Source organism: Asterias rubens, chromosome 11 (assembly GCF_902459465.1).
Source record: "Asterias rubens chromosome 11, eAstRub1.3, whole genome shotgun sequence".
NCBI lineage: Eukaryota > Metazoa > Echinodermata > Asteroidea > Forcipulatida > Asteriidae > Asterias > Asterias rubens.
Genome location: NC_047072.1, coordinates 10,638,233 through 10,661,361, shown reverse-complemented (window position 1 = coordinate 10,661,361; position 23,129 = coordinate 10,638,233). Strand labels below are relative to the sequence as shown.

Sequence of the window (23,129 nt, the reverse complement as noted above, 5' to 3'; positions counted from 1 at the left end):
ATGCTTTACTTTTTGAGAAAACATTAAAACAATACATTCTCGATATCGAGAACTACGTATTTATTTTAAACACATGTCATGGCACGGCGAACCAAGGGTGGCTTTTCCCGTTATTTTCTCCCGACTCCGATGACCGATTGAGCCCAAATTTTCACAGGTTTGTTATTGTATAAGTTGTGATACACGAAGTGTGGGCCTTTGGACAATACTGTTTACCGAAAGTGTCCAATGGCTTTTAAGGCAAAGCGCAGCTTCATTGTTTTGGTGGAAACGCTCGATTGTTTTAATCCTGTATAATCTTGATGTACACATTGAAACTACTAACATCTGAACATTCTGGTCGTGTTTTCGAGATGTCAAATAGAATATCTGAATCGAATGTAAAAGCGGGAAGAATATTCCATAGACCTATTAGGAATACGTGTATAAAGTTTGAGAAGCGTTTCGCGACTAAGAAGTAAACCACTGGATCATTCCTTGAAATAAATAAAACGACATCACAGACAACATCTGATCCAATTACAAAATAGTCAAGTACCAAATTTAATCTTTATAACATAATGGTGGAATATTTTGTTCTGATTAAAAATTAGTTACACGGCGATGTCAAATCAAACCAGGGACTTGCAGAAAAAAATATACAAAATGTATATTAAACAGTACATCACGCGAGTAAACCCCATTCGGAAAGTTATTTATGGACCCTTGCGTTTATTACGAAACTTTTAAATAGTTGCGTACAAATTACAAAATTCACGTTGGAATACGGATGAAGTTTTCACCGTTTACTGTTTATTTCAATAACAAGATACATTAACATAAATTAGTATTGAAGAAAGAGGATAAAACAATAAGACTAGTCTGATAAAAATATTAACCACACTTAAAATACATACATGTACTACAAAACCATATCAGATTTGAAACTATTTATAGATATTAAAACAGCGGAGTACATGTATGTGTATAATTATAGACGTCTTGATCTAAAAATAGTTTCACAGTCGCCAGAAATAGATACAGACAAAAAAAGAACCGCGCTGTTAGTATAAAACAAATGTCCGGCCGTCCTAGAGGTGCAGGATACATCCGATTTGACATAAAATGTAGCCAGTCTGTTCGAAACAATTAATATGAACTACCCGTTCAAAAGGTCCAAGTTTTTTCCCGAAAGAAAATACAAAAAGCATACCCCAAAACCCTAAACATGTTATTTTTCTCTCCCCCAAAATCACAGTTCATCTTACACAATAGCAAAGTATTAAGCATGTTCAGTCGTTATTTGACGTGTCACACGAACAAGCCCGCCCCCTGCAAGCACCCGTACCAATTTAAACATTTTCAAGAACAGTTAACCATGGAGGAAGACAATATTTTCTTCCTCCATGCTCAAACACAATTGTTTTCTTAATGTCATTTTCCTGGTAATAAAAATGTGGTACATGTATATTGAAACGTTTTGTGGGGATACCGGCGTTGTTTTTGATTGATTGGATTAACACTTGAGCGGGATTCAAGAAGTTTATTGATACAAACCGATTAGGAAAACAGTTCTGCTTGTTAAAATTTGTTGAACAATTAGCTTTCACCCAGCAGAGTATGCGATCTTATGATTAAACATGTGGGGGTTTTTTTGGTGGTTTTTTTTTAGTTATGAGACTCAACAACTGACGCACATTGTCTTGTCTACAAACATGAGCCAGTGAGATTCTATTTATATCTAAGATTAGTATTCACACCCATAATTATGTCACTTTCTTTGATCCGTTAACTTTCCACAATCATACAACAAAGAGGGAAAAGGAACTGGACAATGTGTCGACATCATTTTTGTTTAACCGGTGCTTCCGTTCGCAATTACTTTAAACTCTTCCTGAATTAAATCTGATCAATGTTTGGGTAGTTTTGCAGAATAAATGTTTACCCATCTTGCTGATGCACCATGGAATAATGTTATCTTTCGCGAGCGTGTGGGTTTATCATAGTCGGCCCCAGTGACCTGTGACTCAGGTTTCCGTAAGTACATAGCTCGAGACCTTTTGCTGTTTATGGCGGGCATAAAAAAAGCAAAACATCATAACATGAGTCTACCCCACTGTTTTCAAAATGACCGCTACCGCAACACCCAAGGCTTGGGGATAAACGAATTTGACATTTCAAAAAAAGATAAGAGAAAATGGAGCTCGCAAATTAGAGTAACTGTCAGAAATCTATGGAACTCTCATAAAATCCAGAACATCATAACATCACTTTAACCACACTGTTTTCAACCTGACCGTGACCGCAATACACAGTGATTTGGATCAACGACTTTGACTGTTTTGTTTCTTCTTCTTTTTTTTCTTTTTTTTATAGAGAAAAATGGATATCGCAAATTAGAATAATTATTCAGAAATAGAAAGAATCCTCAACTATTGAAGTACCAACTAGAAATGCCGTATGTCTGTATTTGTGTTCATTCCATTTAAAAATAAAATTTGAACAATGTTTTTAAATTCTTACTCGGATTTTCATAAGCCAGTTTGGCTTAAATTCATGGTAATTTTTTCAAGCAGATTCTGGGTCATCTGACGAAAGTGTATAGAGTTTGGTTGGCCCCTTTCGCAGCAAAATAAGTGTTTAAAAAAAATGATACTATTCCATTTATGTCTCGGAGCATTGACGAATATAGAGTCTATTTCCAATTTTTTAATCAAGATTTTAAAAAGAGGTCACAAATAAATGTTAGTTAAAACTGCACAACCTGGGAAGTTAAAACTTACACCGTTGACAGTGTGACATAAATAGATACCAAAAACAACTACCAAAACGTTTGTTAAAATAACACTAATGTCTGCAAAAATAATTACATGTTTATTGGTGTTTTTTAACGAACTAAAATTTGGAGTCTCTTTCGGTATCTATATGCGACAACAACCATGGTGTCAATTTCAACACCCCAGTTTTTGCAGTGTGCGAAGTTAAAATACGAAAAGAGTACACATGTATTATAATTATAAAAAGTTGTTTTTAAAAAAAGAGTATAAACATACTTTCGGAATTTGGAGTTAAGAAATAAAATTAATTGCTTTGTTTTCGTTTACAATAAGATGTTACGTTGAGCAGTTAAAACAAAAAACATTATTTTTACTTTAAAATGTGAACAGTGGGTTGAAGATGACACCAACAAAACCAAGGCATGAATGTACTTCTCAAAATTATTCTTTGGTGGTTGTTGTTGTTGTTGTTGTCGTTGTTGCTGCTGTTGTTGCTTAGCTACATGTACAGGATATGTGGGGTTACAGAAGTCCACGAAAATAAAATAAAAAGGTAATTTTTAAAAACCAATCTACTTCCGTGGTTGGATACTCGCCACAGAAGCTGCCATTCCCTTCTGCGTGTCCTTGTGAACTGGGAACAGCCAAGAGCGAACAATACCAACACCACGTGGACGGAAATAGTAGTTGTCGGTGTCATCAACAGCGCCCTCTGCCAGCTGATCCGTCGACTTGGCTGCGAAGCTACCCGAAGACGATCGCTTGTTACGGAGTACGGCGATCGAAACGATTACAGCGAGAATGACGATGACTGCTGCTGCGCTAGACCCGGCGATGAGAGCGATGCTGATGGAGGATTCCAGCACGGCCTCCTCGGTGTTGGTGTTTTTGTCCGTGCCTGCTTGAGACCCATCGGTAGGGGTGTTGTTGGGGCTCTCGTTGTCAGGGCCCTCCACCGGTGTTTTCTTGGTGGCCTGGGGCCGTTCGATGGGGCCGTCTGTCACGACTGCGTAGACGGGCTGGACGTGCATCACGGCCTCGGCGGCTACTCTACCGGTTGATGCCTCGACAACGCACATAATCTACAGAGGGAAAGTGGAAATTTAGATACTTCATTATCTTATTTCATAAAATCTGAAGTTTACACATAATGCTTTAAGATTATTCATATCTACATAATCAAATTACTGAAAACATAATGATAGGCCTAGGGATTGTTAAATGGTGAAGAAAAAAATTTTTGAAAAAGACAACGGGAAAAAAGGCAAAAGTAAATAAAAATACTTCGATAAATAATTTATAAAAAATACACCAAAGAGCTAAGTATAAAACAAAAGTAATTAATTACATAGTTACACAAATAATTGAACTGTCAAGCATCGGTTCAAATAAGGTAGGCCTATGTTTGTTTGACTAGTATTAAGTCCAAACACAAACTAGTCGAGTCCATACTCTGTGCTTGGACTTGCCATTCAGTCTGAAGTTCGCACTTGAGCAATTCCAAGTCACAGCTCCAAGCACCTGAACAAGAGTCAGTCCTTTCGGATTGGCTCTTGATAAATGCAAACATTTTTATTCAAGTCTGATTTTAGATACCAAAGTCAAACACGGGAATTAAAGACATTCACCCGATGACGGGTCAAGTTCAGGGTTTAGGTTTTGCGCCAGTTATGGCCGTGTCCGAACTAGCGCTTGCAGCAACGGCTACGGCTAGATGGCTATGGCTAGATGTCTGCGTCATCGTGCGTTGAAGTATAGTACGTCCTTAGCAACACCCTTAGCAACAGCCGTAGCTGCCAATTCGGATTAGACTACGGCCTGAGACTACGGTGTCGAGTGTCTCTATTACAACCTCAAACCAACCTGTTCAGCACATTATTCTATTTCTAGGAAATCTCTCACCACACCCCTGGCACACCAAGTGTCATGATTTATCCAGCTTGTTATGTATAATTGCTATTTCCGTTATGAATCTTCCAATTTGGGCACAGGTCATGCAAAGCTTAAGGGCATGATCATTTCGAATTTAGTCCCTAATGCACTTCACACAATACAACTTCGCCAGGCATGTACACTTCGTTGTGGAAAGGGCAAGGGCACCGAGGCATTTTCTCCTTCGAAAAGGGGCACCCTATGATAAATGTGTAAATGTCTTTAGTGGAGCATTTCAAGGCAACCAACGCAAAGGACCAGTGCCCAATTTTATAAAGCTGTTAAGCAGCAAAAGTTGCTTGACAAAATTTCTTTGCTAAGCAAAAATGGAGTGGGGCACCAGTCACATCAATGTAAAAAAAGTAATGTAATTTTGACTGGTATTCTGTTTCTATTCAGCATTATTTTTCTGTGCTTAGCAAGGTTTTGGGCTTACAGGCTTTATGAAATTGGACTCGGGGGCATGGGGGCAATCGCTTTCGTTGCCTCCGTGAAGCATCAGGCCTGACCCCCATGTTCAAATGTTAATGCTATTGTTAAACATGAAGACCTCACTAGAGGCAGAGCGACCATCTTGCCACTCTATATAAGGCACGGTGAGATATAAGGCTGATCAAAATGCAAACAGTTCATAATCAAAGTAAATTTTGATGCTAAATTTGACACACAGTTTCTTTGAGGATCTTTACGTTCAACAGACATTTTGCACATTCGCCTTTAAGCGTTATGAAACAAACAAATAACACGATGACATTTACAGGAAATACAATTATTGTCATCCAATTTCAAAAACCGAAACCGAAAATGCAATATTTGGCGGCCACATTGAAGTTACAAAATGCATTTTAGATTGTCAACAACATTTTAGTTTTTTACATTTTCATATTCAATAGTTTACAAACATTCAATGCAAAAACATGGTTACCAGGAACAATGTTAGTCATAAAAAGATAGTAACAGGTATATTAAATATGTAAATGAATGATACTGAATATAAAGTGGTGGGAGAAACAGTTCATGTAAACAATAACAATATGAAAACAATTGGTGAGCTAAATAAAAAATAATTACACAAAAATATTCATATTATTTTGTTTTACCCACACACCGATGTATGTAAGCACTGTTAAGGCCCTAGATTTTCCCCAAGTTCAAGGAAGTAATCCAACGAACCATTGACCTTTCCCATTCTATAGAGCAGGGCCCAATTTCATACAGCCGCTTATTAATACTTTCTGCTTAGCCAAAATCACCAGGATACCAGTCACAGTTTGCACACATGTGGCTTGCTAATTTGACTGGTAACCTTATTCTTCATAATTTTGTAGTGCTTAGCTACATTTTGTGCCAAAGCAGCTTTCGTGAAACTGGGTTATTGCTCACCACTAGACCTCCGAGATTGCCCAGTGGCTAGAGGCCATTTAAAAATCATGATTTTAGTAGCGGTTGCTGGAACAGTTTACAAGTTGTTAAATCTGGAATTCAGAGAGAATGTCTAGGCAGTGGATAACAAAAACAAGTTATGGGGTAGGAAGAAATTGTAAATTAATAGTAAGCTTGCGGGTACAAGCATGAGTGAATCTCTTTTGTGTGAGTGTTGGTCCTGAAAAGAGCCAGTATAGTCAACACTCCCACGAGATTTCTTATGTATCCACACCATGCAAGGCTTCAAACAACACTAAGTTGTGTGACATTCTTACCTGGCGAGACTCGCCCACATCCCCAACATCGTGGATCAATAAGATGCTGCTATCACCAATCACCTGAACGGCCATCTTCTCATCAGCGTGCTCAGCGTCCACTTCCTCGTTGGCGATGAACCACTTGAAGACGGCACGGGGAGCGGCTTCGACACTGCAGAGGAACGACACCGAGTGGCCGGTCTGGACGGTAGCCTCAGCCGGCACCAGGTTCATGGTGGGTGGACCGGTGACTAGGGTGAATGGACCCATGCGGCATGTGCGAGGCTCGGCCCAGAAACGCTGGGTGCCGATGCAGACAAACTCGACAGCTTCGTCGTCCTCTTGGACGGTCCATTCGTACCTATTCGTTTGAACAAGAAAAAAGGTGAACATTATTTTTTACAAAATTGCTGCTGCTCAGATTTTATAGTTAAATTCAATTAAATACAAGTAAGTTCAATACTTAAGCGATGCTTGAAGGAAGTAATATGGCTACCTTTTATGAGATTGTATATAAAAAAAATTGCGAGAAAAAAAGATAATTTAAAAGTGTTTCTCATGCTGCTTGTTGCCAATTTCAAAAACAAATTTCAAGTAGGCCTACATGCATACTCAAAGGGAACTAAATGTTGTTTTCATAACAAAACAGTTTTAAGCAGGAGTAGTATTATGACAAAACAAACCGAATGTCTAATTTTAGTCTGAATTTTTTTTTGCGTTTTACATTAAGTCCTTACACAACGGCTTAAAGCCCATCCAATCCCGTTTATAAAAAAAAAAGATTTCCAACTGTTTTTTTTTTCTTTTCCCATTGCACTTTCTGATAAAGAAACCGTGAAGAGTGTTCAACCATCTTATACATAGGATCTTGCAGAGAGGTATGCTCACAATTGGCGCAATGACTTTTATTTTAGTGAATACACTTTGTGATGTCGACTGATAACAGGGTGACTGTCTGAACGTAACTTCCGGCCCCACCCCTCAGCATGGGTACACCCATACACACCTCAGTACCCACTATTTCCGTCTTGTTACAACAAGACGTGCATTATTAAATTATGGTAGCCCTGAAGGGACGTATTTATTTACGTGAATTTGAACGTAGGCATTCTTGTGTGTATACTTAAATTGCAGAACTTAAATACTTGCGAAAATATTTGCGATTTCTTCCCGTATTAAATTTTTGGTTTTCTCCACGTGTTATTCACAGTAAATAGATCATTTGCCACTATTAAAAAAATTATGGTGAATCACCAGTGGTAAGAGCATTTTCAATGAATTTTGGTTTTAACAAAAAAGCATTGAATAAGCTTAAAGCATTTTTGTAGCAATGGTTGAATAAAAACACACCTATCGAACACATTAAAGGCAACATGCCATTGCCTATGCAGAGTCCGTCACAAGAGGGCGCCCATGCCCTTTTTAAGCGATGAATAAAATCGTACGGTTGCATTGTATTATCATTCAAGAGGCCGGGCATTATGCCCGTGTAGTTTCATAGTACAATACCAGCAGACAATATACTGCCTTTGTCAATGAAGATGAAATCCCCCATCTTCAAAAATTAGACTTTGTATTATTTATTCACGAGGGTCATGCTGTGCGTGGGTCAATATTGTATTATCAATAATTGTACTTGAATTAAGTCAATCATTCTTAAAGACAGTGGACACTATTGGTTATTGTCAAAGACCAGTCTTCTCACTTGGTGTATCTCAACATATATTTTTGTTATGCATAAACCAACAAACATGTGAAAATTTGAGCTCGATTGGTCCTCGGAGTTGCGAGATAATAATGAAAGAAAAAAAACACCCTTGTCACACAAAGTTGTGTGCTTCCAGATGCTTGATTTCGAGACCTCAAATTCTAAACTTGGGGTCTCGAAATCAAATTCTTGGAAAATTACTTCTTTCCCGAAAACTTCGTCACTTCAGAGGGAGCCGTTTCTCACAATGTTTTATACTATCAACCTCTCACCATTGATCATTAACAAACGAGGTTTTTTAATTATTTTGAGTAATATTACCAATAGTGTCCACTGCATTTAATAGCAGAACAGTTATTCGAAAAGTGTTTTTGGTTTTGAATAGGCCTATCGAACTTGTGGTTGTTTATGAGTATTCCTGACACACTATGGAGACTGAAGTGAGTGCAGTTTTATATTGAAATGTTATTTGCCCCCCCCCCCCCCCTGAAAAAGAAAAATGCTAGACCTGACAATATTACTATTTTACAATCATGATACTTTTTGCTCGAAATGAAACAAAAAGTGAGGATAACTTTTCTTATGGCGCCACCACTTGTTCACTCATTTTTGCAAAAGGGATATCTCATTGAGGTTAATGATATATTTGTTTAAATCGAATGAAAAAGTGGTGGCGCCATACGGAAACTTTTCCAAAGGGGCATTAAATTGACTCAATATTGTTTGCTCATTTGAAGAAAAGGTTGCATTTGAATTGACATGTCTGGCTTTCTTAGATTTTCGGCTCTGTCTTCCCCCATCACTTATAAAAATGATTTTAAGTCAACATTATTCTAAATTCACGAACCATTTTTTGTTCTCTTCTGACGAAACAAAATACTTACGTAATTCCTGTGGCCGTCTCGGTTGCCTGAACGGCTACGTCTCCCTTGTTCAAGAACAGCTCCGCTTTGGGGTTTCCACCCTCGACATCGCAGGACAGGGCGACTCTCTCGCCTACAGCCACCTCGTTGGACCCCACCCCGGTGCAAACCGGGTACTCAACTGTGGGAGCGGCAAAGACTTGGAGGTTTGCGATGGGTGAGACGAGGCCACTTCCACCGGTAGTGGCCACACACCTGAAGGCTCCGGAGTCCTCAGCCCGGGCATCGGTGATGACGAGGTGGTAGTTACCCTCCTCAGCCGCCCCGATAGAGTACCGTTTGCTGTCCACGGAGACAACGCTAAAACCTCGGGTGATCACTGTGCCATCTTTGATCCACACAAACTGGCTGGATTGCAGGCCACTTATGGAACAGTACATAAAGACTGTCTCGCCATGGATGGCCGTCGTATCCCTTGGTTGGATTCCGAATCGTGGCGAGTCGTCCACGGCGAGGACAAGGGACGAAGACGCCAGAGCAACCAGGAGGAATAGAAGCATTTTGACCCTCTAAGTTTCTTCGGGAGAACGATAAAAACAGAGGTGTTTCTCTGGCTCAAAACTTCAACCCACTGCCTGTGATATTTAAGGCTTGCACACACGTATGTAAGGGCGTTGGTGTCTTCAGAAAGCCCTGATTGTGTGTGCTGTCAAGCATTCCAGTCCATGCCTCTATTGTTATGCTAAATCTTTCACAAAGAAAGAAGAATTCTTAAGTTTGAGGGGCATATAAATGAGGCCGAGTTTCTACGGGCACTTAGCCCCTTACCAACTACGCTTTTCACAATGAAATAAAAGCTATCGTCTTTAACAATATTTCAGCTATATTGCAGACTAAAAATCTCCCCTTATAATCATCAAAATGTTAATTTCCACTCGTTGAGACGCCACCACTTTCTGACCTTATTCAACTTTCACGTTAGGCAGCATTGTTCAAGAATGAATGGGGGATTACGTAACGCACCTTCATTGAAGCAAAGCCTTCAGAATCTGGCAGTTAATCCGAAGGTTCGCTGAGTAAACGTACTTGGTATAGCGCCCTCAGTTGGCCACCTAATAAATCTGCAAAAAGTTCATGGTCGATGACTTTAACATCGGGGTGAAGCGTTTCCGTTTTAATTGTTTTTATTAGAACAGAGAGGAAGTAACACAACACTGTAACTACCGTTTCTCATATTAACTTAATATCTAATTAGTTTTAATATTATTATTATTAAGTATTATTTATACAGGGTAGCCCCATCAGTGTAAAAACACTGTTCTCCCTGGGGAGAAAAAGCAACAACAAAAGCAACAACAGCACTCTATACCACCAGGAACAAAATCAGAGAAAAACGAGGCAACAAAATGCCAATATTATTCAAAATAATTCAATGACTCCGTAAACGGGAGTACCTAGAAGTGAATGAAGTCAAGGTTAGCTCATTACGCAATCTCTCAGGCAAACCGTTCCATAAAAGGGAACCTTCGTAAGAAATGAAAAGTTTAACACACTCTTGTCCCTTTGTGGAAGATGTATGGCAATAATTTTGTCATAAAACCCACAATACCATAAAGTTTCAATTTGAAACCTTACTGATATTAAATTTGAAAAAATAGTAGACGCATAAATTCGTTTGAAATAAGTTGTTAATTTGAAGACCACTGTATAAAACACCATGTCGTTTCGTGTTTATTGCTTCTACTTTGTCTTTGTACGATTATGCTCATTTAGATATAGTAAAAAGTTTGCCTTTTGGCTATTCGTTGACAAAACAAACTTTTTGTAACTGTTCCATTGTTTTTAATCCTTTAAAGGCAGTGGACACTATTGGTAATTACTCAAAATAATTATTAGCATAAAACCTTTCTTGGTGACGAGTAATGGGGAGAGGTTGATGGTATAAAACATTGTGAGAAACGGCTCCCTCTGAAGTGCCATACTTTTCGAGAAAGAAGTAATTTTCCACGAATTTGATTTCGAGACCTCAGATTTAGAACTTGAGGTCTCGAAATCAACCATCTAAACGCACACAACTTCGTGTGACAAGGGTGTTTTTTCTTTCACTATTATCTCGCAAGTTCGATGACCGATTGAGCTCAAATTTTCACAGGTATGTTTATTTGATGCATATGTTGAGATAAACCAACTGTGAAGGCTACTCTTTGACAATTACCAACAGTGTCCACTGCCTTTAAATGTAGACGTATACAATAAAACTAACATATTATGCATGTTACGTTTGATATTATCAAAGACCAGTATTCTCACTTGGTGCTTCCCAACATGCGTAAAATTAATAACAAACAGGTGAAAACTTGGGATAAATTGGTCATCGAAGTTGCAAGAGAATATTGAGAGGAAGAAATCCCCTTGTCACACAAAGTTGTGTGCTTTCAGATGAGTAATAACAGGCTTTAGCTGAATTCGTTTAGTATTTGAGTGAGAAATTCCCTCTTTCTCAAAAACTACGGTACTTCAGTGGGAGCTGTTTCTCACAATGTTGTATAAATAATACTTAATATACTTTAGTGCAACAATGGTGTTTCTTCTTTCATTATTCTTATGCAACTTCGATGACCAATTGAGTCAACATTTTCGGATTTTTGTGTAAGTGCAATTGCTGTGATACATTAAAGGGAAAGTACACGTTTGGTAGTTACTCAAAACATACTAACTTAAAAAACTGTCTTGGTAACGAGCATTAGAGAGCTGTTGGTAGTATAAAACATTGTGGGAAACGACTCCCTCTGAAGTAACGTAGGTTTTGAGAAAGAGGTAATTTCTCAATAAAATAATTAAAGACTTATAGCTAGAAATTCTTTATTCTTATCTGAAAGCACACAAATTCGTCCAACAAGGTTTTTCTTTTCTATCATCATTGTCTCGCCACTCCGAATACCAATTGAGCTCAAATTTTCACAGGCTTGTTAATATTTTATGCATATGATGGGATACACCAAGTGAGGACACTGGTCTTTGACCAGTTACCAAACGTGTACCTTCCCTTTAAGTGATGAGAATAGTGAGAATATTGATCTTTGACAATTACCAAGGGTGTCCTGTGTCTTAACGAAATAATTAATACACAATTGGTGTTCAGCCGTCGATTTCACCAAACTCTTTCTAACTTAGGATAAACCTTAGGACATAGGACGAGTGAAGTTCCCTATCCGAAGACGTATGACGCATTGAACCCATCCTAAGTTAGGACGGGTTTAATACTCGTCTTACTCGAGATAGGAACAATCCTAGCGTTCCCTGGTAGCAGGTAAATGAAGCGATAGTTCATTCCAAAAGAAAACAAATTTAAGAGGCCTTTTCGCTTTGACCAGGTTGGTTTGATTCAGATCTAGAAACCCTACTATTACAATGGGAAATCAAAACGGAAATGCGGTAGAGTCACCAGACTTTGTTTCTGTTTCCGTGTGATATCAATCGACTTCCGGTATGATGTCAAATAGATACCGGAAATAAACATGTCAAAGGTCATTAGGCTAAAAACAAAACGAAGAGAACATAGTCTTCAAAGGCGCTGGTGACTATTGATAATTACTCAAGAAAATCATTGTTACATGGTTACGAGTAAATGGAGAGCTGTTGATAGTATAAAACATTGTGAGAAACGGCTCCCTCTGAAGTAAATGTTATTGTATTGAGATGAAGGTATTTTCTCAGTCAAAATTAAAGAAATCAGCTGAGGCTTTTTATTAGGCATTTGAAATCAAACAAATTTGTGGAACAATGGTACGTATTTTTCTTTTAGTATTCTCTTGCAACTTCAATGAACTATTGGGTTCAAATTTTCACATTCAGGTTTGTTATTTTAGGCATATGTTGGGATACACTAAGTGTGAATACTGGTCTTTGACAACTGCCAATAGTGTCCAGTTTATTTCAGCCGTATAATCTTTTTTTTTTGCAAAAAAAGAAAGACAAAAACATGTAGATGTCCAGTGCCACTAAGTAATACCGCAAGGTGAAACTGCAATCTGGCGGAAATGTGAACTCAGTCAACTCAAAAGCTGCACAAACAAATAGCTCTATATATGGTTGCATTCGAATTATTGTTTACCTAATGGTGATCCGCATTTGGGACATATTTGTCATGGAGGGTTCCTTATGGGGTATAACTATATCCCGACTGGGGTGGTTTATAGTATATTCCGAGTCCCCAAATAGTTGAGAAATGTAAAAATACACACATCATAATCTTTAGTTTTTTATTTAGTACACCGTGTTATTATGTTTTGCTTAATTCTTCGAGTGATTTGATATCTATTTTTAAGGCATACTCCTGGTCCAATTTCACAAAGCCTGTCAGCACAGGAAACTTGCTAAGCGCAGACAAGTAGTGCTTAACAGATATGCTGATAAGCAGGTTAGTGTTAAGCCAAAATAACATCCCGATTACAGTGTTTCGGGTTGCGACTGGTGCCACTCAAATTTTGCATAGCAAACAAATTGGTCGAGCAGTTTTTACTGCTTAACAGCTTTATGAAATTGGGCCCTAGCCCAATGCCAGGGGTCTGCTTACTGCTAAGTTATCCGCTTACGTCCAATCATGCGTTATGCAGGGTGCCGTAAGCACATAATCCCGTGGTGGTAGGCCGTGACATGAAACTGGTCTAGGTTGACGGTTTTGTAAAGATATTGGAAAATAATAAGCATTTAAGCTTTATTATAAGTTGCACTAACAATGTTTAAGGTGATTCTGTTTTAAATCTTGAACTTTAAACACGTTAAATAGAAATAGATAAATTTAAAATACAATTGCTTTAATAATTAATTTTATTTATAATAAATTGTACACAATTAGAGACAATAATAATACTTTGAAGGTGGGTATACTTTTCGTATAATAAGTCCCAAAAATAATGCCCATAAAAACTTACTTCGTAACGAGCACTGAATGGCTATTGATATTATAATCAAAAACATTGTTCAAAAGGACACCCTTTGAAGTATCCTTGAGAAAGAAACAATTTTCTCCCACAATTTGAAATATTAGAAAGGGTTCAGCCACCTAAAAGCACAGTTTTCTGTGGAACAAAGGTAGATACACCAAGTGAGGGTACTGCCGTCGATTTCACAAAACTCTTCCTAACTTAAGACTAATCTTAGGACTTAGGACGAGTCCCAACCCTGCACTGTAGCATGCAGACTTTAAGATTAATCCTAAGTTGGGAAGAGTTACTCGTCCTAACTCGAGATAAGACGAGTCCTAACTCTTTGTGAAATCGACCCCAGGTCTTTGACAAAATCAATACCAAAAGTATACCCTATACTTTTATATTTACTGAACGTATATTATAGAATGAAAGAACTAGGCTGATAAACCACGTGACTTACGGTCAGAAAATGTTATGCTGACGTATCCTCTGAACATTAATTATTCGTGTAATTTGGGTTGCCAAAACATGTTTTTTATTTGGTTGTTTATTGTTGTTTTGCCGAAGATGTAAATAAGAATGATTTTAAGCAGTATTTTCTGCTTAAGCGGCTTTACGAACATGGCGTTAGCAATAAAAGGGCAACAAACGTGTTGGCCTTTACGTTAATTTTGTTGTTGCATGGAATTACACCAAAGGAATGTTTTCTCATTCTCATGCAGAGTTTAACACTGTTATGATGCCCAAATAAATGGCTGAAAACTGATCAAACTTTCAAACTCTAAATGAGACACAATTTTTTTTAACATTTTGCAAATACGCACTTTCTTTGATAACTTTTCGTCACGTCATTCTTTCTGGCACACGACGATGTCTAGCAAACTAGGCCTTTTTTTATAGGAATAAAAGTAACGGCAATGGACACTATTTGTATTTACTCAAAATAACTGTTAGAATAAAAACTTACTTGGTAACGAGCAACGGAGAGCTGTTGTTAGCATAAAACATCAGAGAAACGGCTCCCTCTGAAGTAACGTAGTTTTGGCGAAAAAGGTAATTTCTCACTCAAATAATAAAATACTTCAGCTGAAGCCTTTTATTAGACATCTGGGGAACACAAAGTAATTAAACAAGTGTGTTTTTCTTTCATTATTCTCTCTTGCAAATTTGATGACCAATTAGAGCCCAAATTTGTTTGTTATTTTATTTATAATTATGTTGGCATTCACCAAGTGAGGATACTGGTCTTTGACAATTACCAAACGTGTCCAGTGCCTTTAAGAAGTAATTATAAATCATAGCTAAGTTTTTAAAGTAGCTTAGTTCTAATTAAAGTAAACATTGCGTCTCAATACAAAATGTTCACAATGAGGCTTAGAGTATTAAACTGTGGCTTACAGTTCACTTTGGCAACTCTTCAAATGAGAAACATTCAACTTCGCAAGTCCAGTTCTTAAGTCACTACTTGTCTTTTCTTATATACCTTCTCAACAATCTTCAGTATTCTCTCAACAACATTTGTAAAGACGTCATTCAAATCTTTCCCCTTTTGGTTGCTGTCTTTTGACTACATTTTTTTTTCATCAAAAAATGTTTACAGTAGACATTGCATACAGAAGTAAGAAGTGCATTTCGCTTACGTTTTTTTTTTTTTTCAAGTTTTTTTTGCGCGCTTTTCGTTCAATAATAGAATTACTGAAACGCACCTTTCATCAAAGACTTTTTACAGCAGATAATTTTATGTGCGTACAGAAGTTAGAAGTGCGTTTTGCTTCTTCTTTTTTTAGCGGGTTTAAGAGAGACTAGAACGAATCTTTTTAAAGTCTGAAACACTAAAAAGTTCCCGTTTTCAAAAATCAATTCAGCAACCAAAGTATGGGTGAGCTTTGTACCGTCTTCCCTTCCTCAGGGGAAGGGGAGGGAGGGGGTGAATGCCGTCGACTGGAGCGATAGCTCGGTTCGATTAGTCCCAGTTCACACCTCAACATGAGACATCTTACGGCTGCAGTTACAGTTATTAGAAGACTGCAACGAGTAGCTGTTGTCCAAGTTTTTGATGAGGACGTCATCCTCGCAGTATCCTGACTCCGGGGACGCCACGGAGTTCTGCGATACTTCGTTGTACTTCTTACGGGCGGATACCGGGGTTAACTCGGCGTATTCGTTCTGCTCCACTACCGGTCCGATCTTCGGCAAGGGACGGCCCGCTTGACTGAGAGCGGACTCGCTCTGTTTGCGCTCTTTCACGGGGGACGAGTCCAGGCGTTTAGCGGAAGGATGGCGTGTCGGGGATCCGTTGCTCGGACGGCGGGGGTGGTGGTCTCGGTACTGGGTGTGGTTACCTAGCGGTTTACCGAGGGAGTCCACGCTGTATTTCCTGTGGGTTGGGGAGTCGGAAGACATGCCCCTCATCATGAGAGCCGAGGCAGAGTCCAGGCTCTCTGTGTCGAACATGTGGTCCCGGCTGTGGGAGCGGCTACGGCCGAGTTCGTAGTCCACTCGGTCCAGGTATGGGGTACCGTGCCGGGAGATGTTGCCGAAGGAGGCAAGGGAGTGCACGTCGGCGTGGAGATTATCCAAGTCGGTCACTGTTAAAATTGCCGCTGGTTGCTTCTTTCTCTTCATGGCGATTATGACTAGAGTTACGGCAAGCATGAGGAGGGCTATGGCTATCAGGATCAGGATAATAACATACGGGGTGCTGAAAAGGTTCGCCGAGGCCGATGTCGATCTGGGTCGGGTGATTTTAGGTAGCGTGGGTCGTGCCGGTGCTGTTGGGGGCGGGGGAGGAGTGGTCTCCTTCGTGACGGAGATTGTAAATGAGGAGTTCAGAGCACCCATACTGTTTCGAGCCTCGCATATCACTACCGTACCATCGTCACCGGCTTCCAATTTGGTCAAAACCCAACCCATTCCAGATGTGATTTGGTCGCGTGACTCGTCGATTGGCGGTATGGTGTACCATCTGTAGTCTAATGGCATCACAGGTGGGTTCGCCTTCGCGTTGCACGACAGAAAAACGGTACGCCCAACTTTCTGCGATGTTGATTTATACTCCACCTTGGCTTTTATCGGCGGGAAAAGCACATCAAGGGGCCCGACCTCGCAGGTTCTCGGTCCGGGCAAAAGCTCGTGGGTCAGAGTGCATAGGAAGATTTTCTTGTGGTCTTCCACAGTGATGTTTCGACGGAACTCCATGCCGATGAAACCTGTAGTCGCGCTGTCTACGTCGGACTCCAACTCCGTACCGTTCAGTGTCCACACAAGTTGGGCGGCCGGCTCCCCGATCTCCGATCGGCATCCGAATTTGAGCTCCGTGCCGACCGATAGCCCACGAGTCTCGGTATACTGCGGGTAGCATGTCGGGTAGCCCTCCGCCGGTGGGTGCTGGACGATCAGGGTTACTGGGCGAGACTGCACGTCGGGATCACCGGTCCCCGAGGGAGCCCGGAGCTGGCACTTGAACATGTCATTGTCCGAAAGGAGGACTTTTGTTATCCTTAAGCTATAGTTACCCTCCGAGGGCTCGCCGACAATGGTGTAGCGAGTCGGCTCCACGGCTGATGACACGATCGCCTCGTCGTTGCTGATGACATGTCCGTCCTTAAGCCACGACACTACGTACATGCCCTTGTTCATCACCTTGCATGTGAGGGTGACCGAACCCCGCACACGCACTGTGGATTCCCGTGGGGGAATGTCGATCGTGGGGACGGCATGACAAGCCATCAAACACATCATGAGCGGTAATAGAAACCTCAACATACCCATCGTGTATAGAGCACCTTTGGTTGTCCAATCAGCACTCCACCAACTATCAAGCAACTGCCGAGTAAACGTAAACGTTTAGATTGAATCACTAACTCAACAGTCAAATCGAACTCCTAGAAACAGTCAACCAAATTCAGATACAATCTTCTTGCTGCTAACAATCAGGCAAATCCTTGACAAATTCAATTCAATATTCACGATAAAAATGACAATCAACAGTTCAACTCAAGTACTCAACATAAAATGACACAAGTCTGGTCGACCACCTACCTATACATATTATCACCCTATGGTGCTCTGATGAAACTAAAGCACATTGGTACCACCCACTGCTTCCGTTTTCAGCTCATCAGTGCTTACCGAGGATTGTTGTGCTTAGAGTGCCATGCCTACCGGACGCTTGTGGCCTGGGCCCAATTTCATAAAGCTGTTTTACCCGTAAGCAAATTTTGCGCTTACTGTAGCAAAAAAAAATTGCGTAAGCATAAACGTATTTCACCATGTTTTTTCAAGAAAGTAGATAGACACTTTCTAGGCGTGCATGCACGTTTACCATGGATTAGCTTTGTTACATCACTTGTGTGCTAACCGCGGGTTAGCGAACATTTTACACTTGCTTACGGTAAACACTTGCTTTTTACACTTGCTTTCGGTAAACACTTGCTTTTTACACTTGCTTACGGTAAACAGCTTAACGTGAAAATGGAGAGAAACAAATCTGCAAAGGAACGCTAAGTAAGCACAAAACGGCTGCCTAAATGTTTTTAACGCCTGTTAGCACAACAACTTACTAATCACAGAAAAGTATTCCTTTTAAATTACATTAAGTTTACACTGTTGTGACTGGTGCCCACTCAATTCTTGCTTAGCTTGTCAATCAGTAGTTTCTGCTTAACAGCTTTATGAAGTGGGCCCTCCTCTACATCTAAGCAAAGGCGCGCTTAACAACTTACGCCTGGTATAAGAATTATTACTTGCTTTAAAACTACGCGTCAAGGTTTTCTTAGCCCGAACATCTGACGTCACACTTCGAGGCCCGTGAATAACGCCAGAGAGTGGTCTCTAGCCGAGGTCAATCCCCGTCCATAATCACCTTTCACCTACATTCAATTAATGCAGCAGACAAACGTCACCTCAGACCAATCAAAACACTTCGAATGCAATTATTGTATCCAATAAAATCACTGGTTCTGAAAAGCAAGTACCTGTCTTTATCCTTGCGGGAAAAGACATGGCACCAGTCTAAGGTTCTGTTTAGCTTCAGTAAGCATCGTTTCTTCTTTCGCTTACGGTAAGCAGGAACATGGACAAGGCGTGTTATTATAATCTTGTGTGTATTGGCTCAAGGTTCCGGTTTACAGGGTGTTAGTTTCCTGGAGATTGTTCCGGGTTTCTAAACCACAGTGACGGAAACTGGAACTAAGGATACTGTAGTGTCGATACCAAGGAGATTGTTTCGGGTGAAAACCAAAATGTGTTTATTCATCATAGAGGAGATGACTGGCTCAAAATGAGAACATGTGTTTTGTTGTGTATAGTTAAGTTATTTTGTAGGGATGGGATAACACATCAATAACTCGTATTTTAGTTTGAAGTTGCTACTCCCTGCATGGAGGAAGATACTCTCCCTGCAATTTCTGTAAATGTATGGCTGATTGTGAATGCTTGTTGTTTTTTTGGTGTTGCTGTTGTTGGTGTTGTTTTTCATAACTAAATCTACTTTAATTGCGGAGCGCCATAGAAATGTTTACTATTTAGTATTACTCTTTTTTAAAGGCGGTGTATGCTTGTTAGTAGTAGCAGTATCCCCAACAGAATATGCATTCCATAACAACCTATGCAAATTTGGGCTCAATTGGTCATCGAAGTTGCAGAGGAAATATTGAAGAAGAAAACAAAACATTGTTGCATAGAACCGTGTGCAGGTTTCTTCCGAGGCCCGTGAAAGTCTTCTATTCAAGCCTCAAACCAAAGTTTCTCAAATTCAAACGTAACTTGTGAAACATTTTCTCGTTACCTTTTTCTAAAACTGCATTAAAGCCATTGGCGTTTTCGGTAAACAGTATTGTCCAAGGCCCACACTTCGTGTATCACAACTCCTATATAAAATAACAAACCTGTGAAAATTTAGGCTCAATCGGTCATCGGAGTCGGGAGAAAATAACGGGGAAAACCCACCCCTTGTATCCGCACGTTTCGCCGTGTCAGGACATGTGTTTAAAATAAATCCGTTATTATCGATATCGAGAATTGATATTGTTTTAATGTTTTCTCAAAAAGTAAAGCATTTCATGGAATAATATTTCAAGAGAAGTCTTTCACCATTACCTTCTGTAAACCCTGTTAGTTGTTTGTCAATCTGTGAAAAAATTTTTTCTGTACCGAAAGTGTATAATGGCTTTAAAGGCAGTGGACACTATTGGTAATTACTCAAAATAATTATTAGCAAAAAACCTTTCTTGGTGATGAGTAATGGGGATAGGTTGATGGTATAAAGCATTGTGAGAAACGGCTCCCTCTAAAGTGCCATAGTTTTCGAGAAAGAAGTAATTTTCCACGAAGTTGATTTTGAGACTTTAGATTTAGCACTTGAGGTCTCGAAATCAACCATAACTTCGTGTGACATGGTGTTTTTTTCTTTCATTATTATCTCGCAAGTTCGAAGACCGATTGAGCTCAAATTTTCACAGGTTTGTTATTTTATGCATAGGTTGAGATACATTGATACAGTGAAGGCTAGTCTTTGACAATTACCAATAGTATCCACTGTCTTTAAATGTACTATTAATGTAATTCTTGTATTTTGAACACAATCCAGTGTGAATGGGATGTTTCACTATTATTAGTTAACCAATAATAAGAATAACTGAGTAATTAATAAGTCTTGTTGTGTTAAAGCTGGGGGAGGTTCGATACATTTGTTTTCTACAAATAAAATAACAACGATGCAAATTTAAAATAAAGTGAATTTTAAAGCATTTAATAATTTATGCAAATGTGTTTGCTATACACAGTAATTATAAAAAAAAATAAAAATAATAATCCTTAATAATACACTAATAAAATACACACAAAGGATAATTTAACCCTTGGCTGAACTTAACATAAAGCTGTCAAGCACAAAAGAAATCTTGCTAAGCAGAAATGGGTTACCAGCTTGAAAAATGTATAATATACATAGTTTATGGCTGGTCCCATGCTAATTCTCTGCTTATAAACATTTTATAAAATTAGAGCCCAAGGCTAAATTTCATAGAGCTGCCTTAGCACAAAAGGTAGCCCAGAGCAATAAAATTATGCCAAATAGAATAAGGTTACCGGCCGAATTGAGTCCAATATGACTGGTATCCTGCTCATTTCTGCTAAAGCGGGAAATCGTTAAGCAATATTTCTGCTGAAGCACCTCTTTCAGTTAAATGTTGCTATGAAGACTATTTTGTTTTGTTGCTACATGGATGGAAGTGCTTTTTCAGGGCAAAATAAATAAAAAGTTTATAAAATGTTTTGAAAATGTGATAAAACTTATAGATAATTTGGTTTGCGGTAACACCGTAATGTGTTTCTACTTACCAGCACAGATAGATCTTTTGAGAACATGTCTTGCTTTTAATATTCTACTACGAGGAGTAGACTTACTAAGTTCGGGAGGCTTCGCAGTTCTGAAAAGAACTGTCCAACTTATTAAGTACAACCTGGGCAGAAGGTTGAAAATCAGCCAGTAGGCCTACTACTAACTTTTTGAATCGAGCGAGGGGACTTCTCGCTGTAAACTTCACTACCACGGAGTGAGTTCTTAAATTGGTCTCAACATTTCGACTAGCTCCCCCTAGTCACTGTCGGGAGAGTGGCTTAAAACTTAAATCGCTCATTTCAGTATCTATACAACACTATAAAATAGTTAATTATACAATTGCATAACTAGACATTGGGTGGGGGGGGGACGGGGCCCTTTTGATGTATACAGGATGTGACAGGTTGTTGAGAACAAACCTGACCTCTACTGAACTCTGAGCGCGAAGCGTGCGAGCTCGAAAACGTTTGAGCATGAAACCCAATATTAACCTTTATCTTAGGTTTAAAAACCCTACTCTGCAATCTGGGCCCAACTACATAGAGCTGCTTACGCACAAATTTTTGCTTAAGCAAAATTATCCCTGCTCAGTAAAATCAGATTACCGGCCAAGACTCCACTCAATTGTTATGCTAAGTTAACAGCAGCTAAATACCAGTCACAAGCAATGTATATGGCATGACATTTTTGCTAGTAACATGTGAAAAATAAGCGAGCTGTTTTCGTGCTAAAGCAAATTTTTTGCTTAAGCAGCCCTATAAAATTCATTTTGTTTAATGAAATTTATCTTTGGGGGGGGGGGGGCAAAGCAAACGAAATGGAATTTCTTCTTTTTGGAGGGAAAAAACACCCGGAATTACGTTTTAAAAATAGAAGAAATCACACCACTGTGTAGCGAACCATTCATCACATCTAATAACCTCATTTCGGGAGGTAGAGTGAGCGAGCCCCACCTGGTGTACAGGTGGGGCAAAGGGTGCGCGCAAGGGTTTGAACAGGGCAGGGGGCGGTTTCGCAACTGTCTTAATACAAACAAAATTGTTTTTTGTTAAGGGCTTGAACGGAGCAAGGGGAGGGGGGTTGAAGCCCCCCCCCCCCCCACCCCCGCTTTTGCAATTGTCCTATACAAACAAAATATGGAGAGAAAACAATCATTGTTTTCTCTAAAATGTGACTCACAGGTTGTTTGCAGGGTGTGTTAGACTAAAACTAAATGATTGGAATTGTATAAAGTTTGACCTTCCAGGGAAAATAAGTTATGTACTTTTCTCGTCCAGGAAATGACAAGATGTGAGATATAATTGAAGAAAGAATGACATAATTCGAAAGGTTTCATTTTCTGTTGAATATGAACAAAAATTTAAAGATCTTTTAAAACACTGGAACGTTTTGAAACGCCCAAGTCTGATTAAGTCAGTTTCCCAGAATTGACTACAACATGTCAAGGCCGAGCGGTTAAAGGGTTTCGCAACTGTCTTAATACAAACAAAATTGTTTTTTAATAAGGGCTTGAACAGAGCAAAAGGTCCCATGTTTTAAGATTGGTAGTGCCTTTTAAAAGAACCCAGAACTCTTTATCTTGGAAGAAAAGGGGTTCACTCCAGGGCGGTCAGGTTGGTGTAGTGGTGTCTTGCCTAGCCTTGCACCTCTGGGACCACAGCTCAAATCCCACCAGGGGCACTATGTGGATTGGGTTTTCAGTCCCTACTTGACTGCGTGGGTTTTCCCTGAAATAACGTTCTGGGGTTTTCCTCCCACATCTAAAATTGTACTTTCTTCATCATCTTCTCTTCTCGTTTGGCTCTAATTAGAGTGTTGAGAAAAATTACCGAGATCCAGTTTCTGGTTCACTTAGTAAGCACTCATATTTAAAGGTTTCCTCACAGGGCTAGGATACAGTGATTTAGTTCACTTA

At 39.5% G+C, this 23,129-nt stretch overlaps 2 protein-coding genes across 2 annotated transcripts; both read right to left on the bottom strand.

The window, feature by feature from the left end:
* Positions 1-706: 706 nt before the first annotated feature.
* Positions 707-9,657, bottom strand: LOC117296261 (tyrosine-protein phosphatase Lar-like). The gene is made up of 3 exons (XM_033779104.1): positions 8,963-9,657; positions 6,389-6,731; positions 707-3,838 (listed from the first exon to the last, which is right to left on the bottom strand). Exons 1-3 carry the CDS (start codon positions 9,499-9,501, stop codon positions 3,329-3,331), a joined length of 1,392 nt encoding a protein of 463 aa, XP_033634995.1. The 5' UTR covers positions 9,502-9,657; the 3' UTR covers positions 707-3,328.
* A 5,427-nt stretch (positions 9,658-15,084) lies between these two features.
* On the bottom strand, positions 15,085-18,291 carry LOC117296944 (cell adhesion molecule 1-like). Its single transcript, XM_033780048.1, has one exon. It carries the CDS (start codon positions 17,641-17,643, stop codon positions 15,847-15,849), a length of 1,797 nt encoding a protein of 598 aa, XP_033635939.1. The 5' UTR covers positions 17,644-18,291; the 3' UTR covers positions 15,085-15,846.
* Between the last annotated feature and the right edge of the window lie 4,838 nt (positions 18,292-23,129).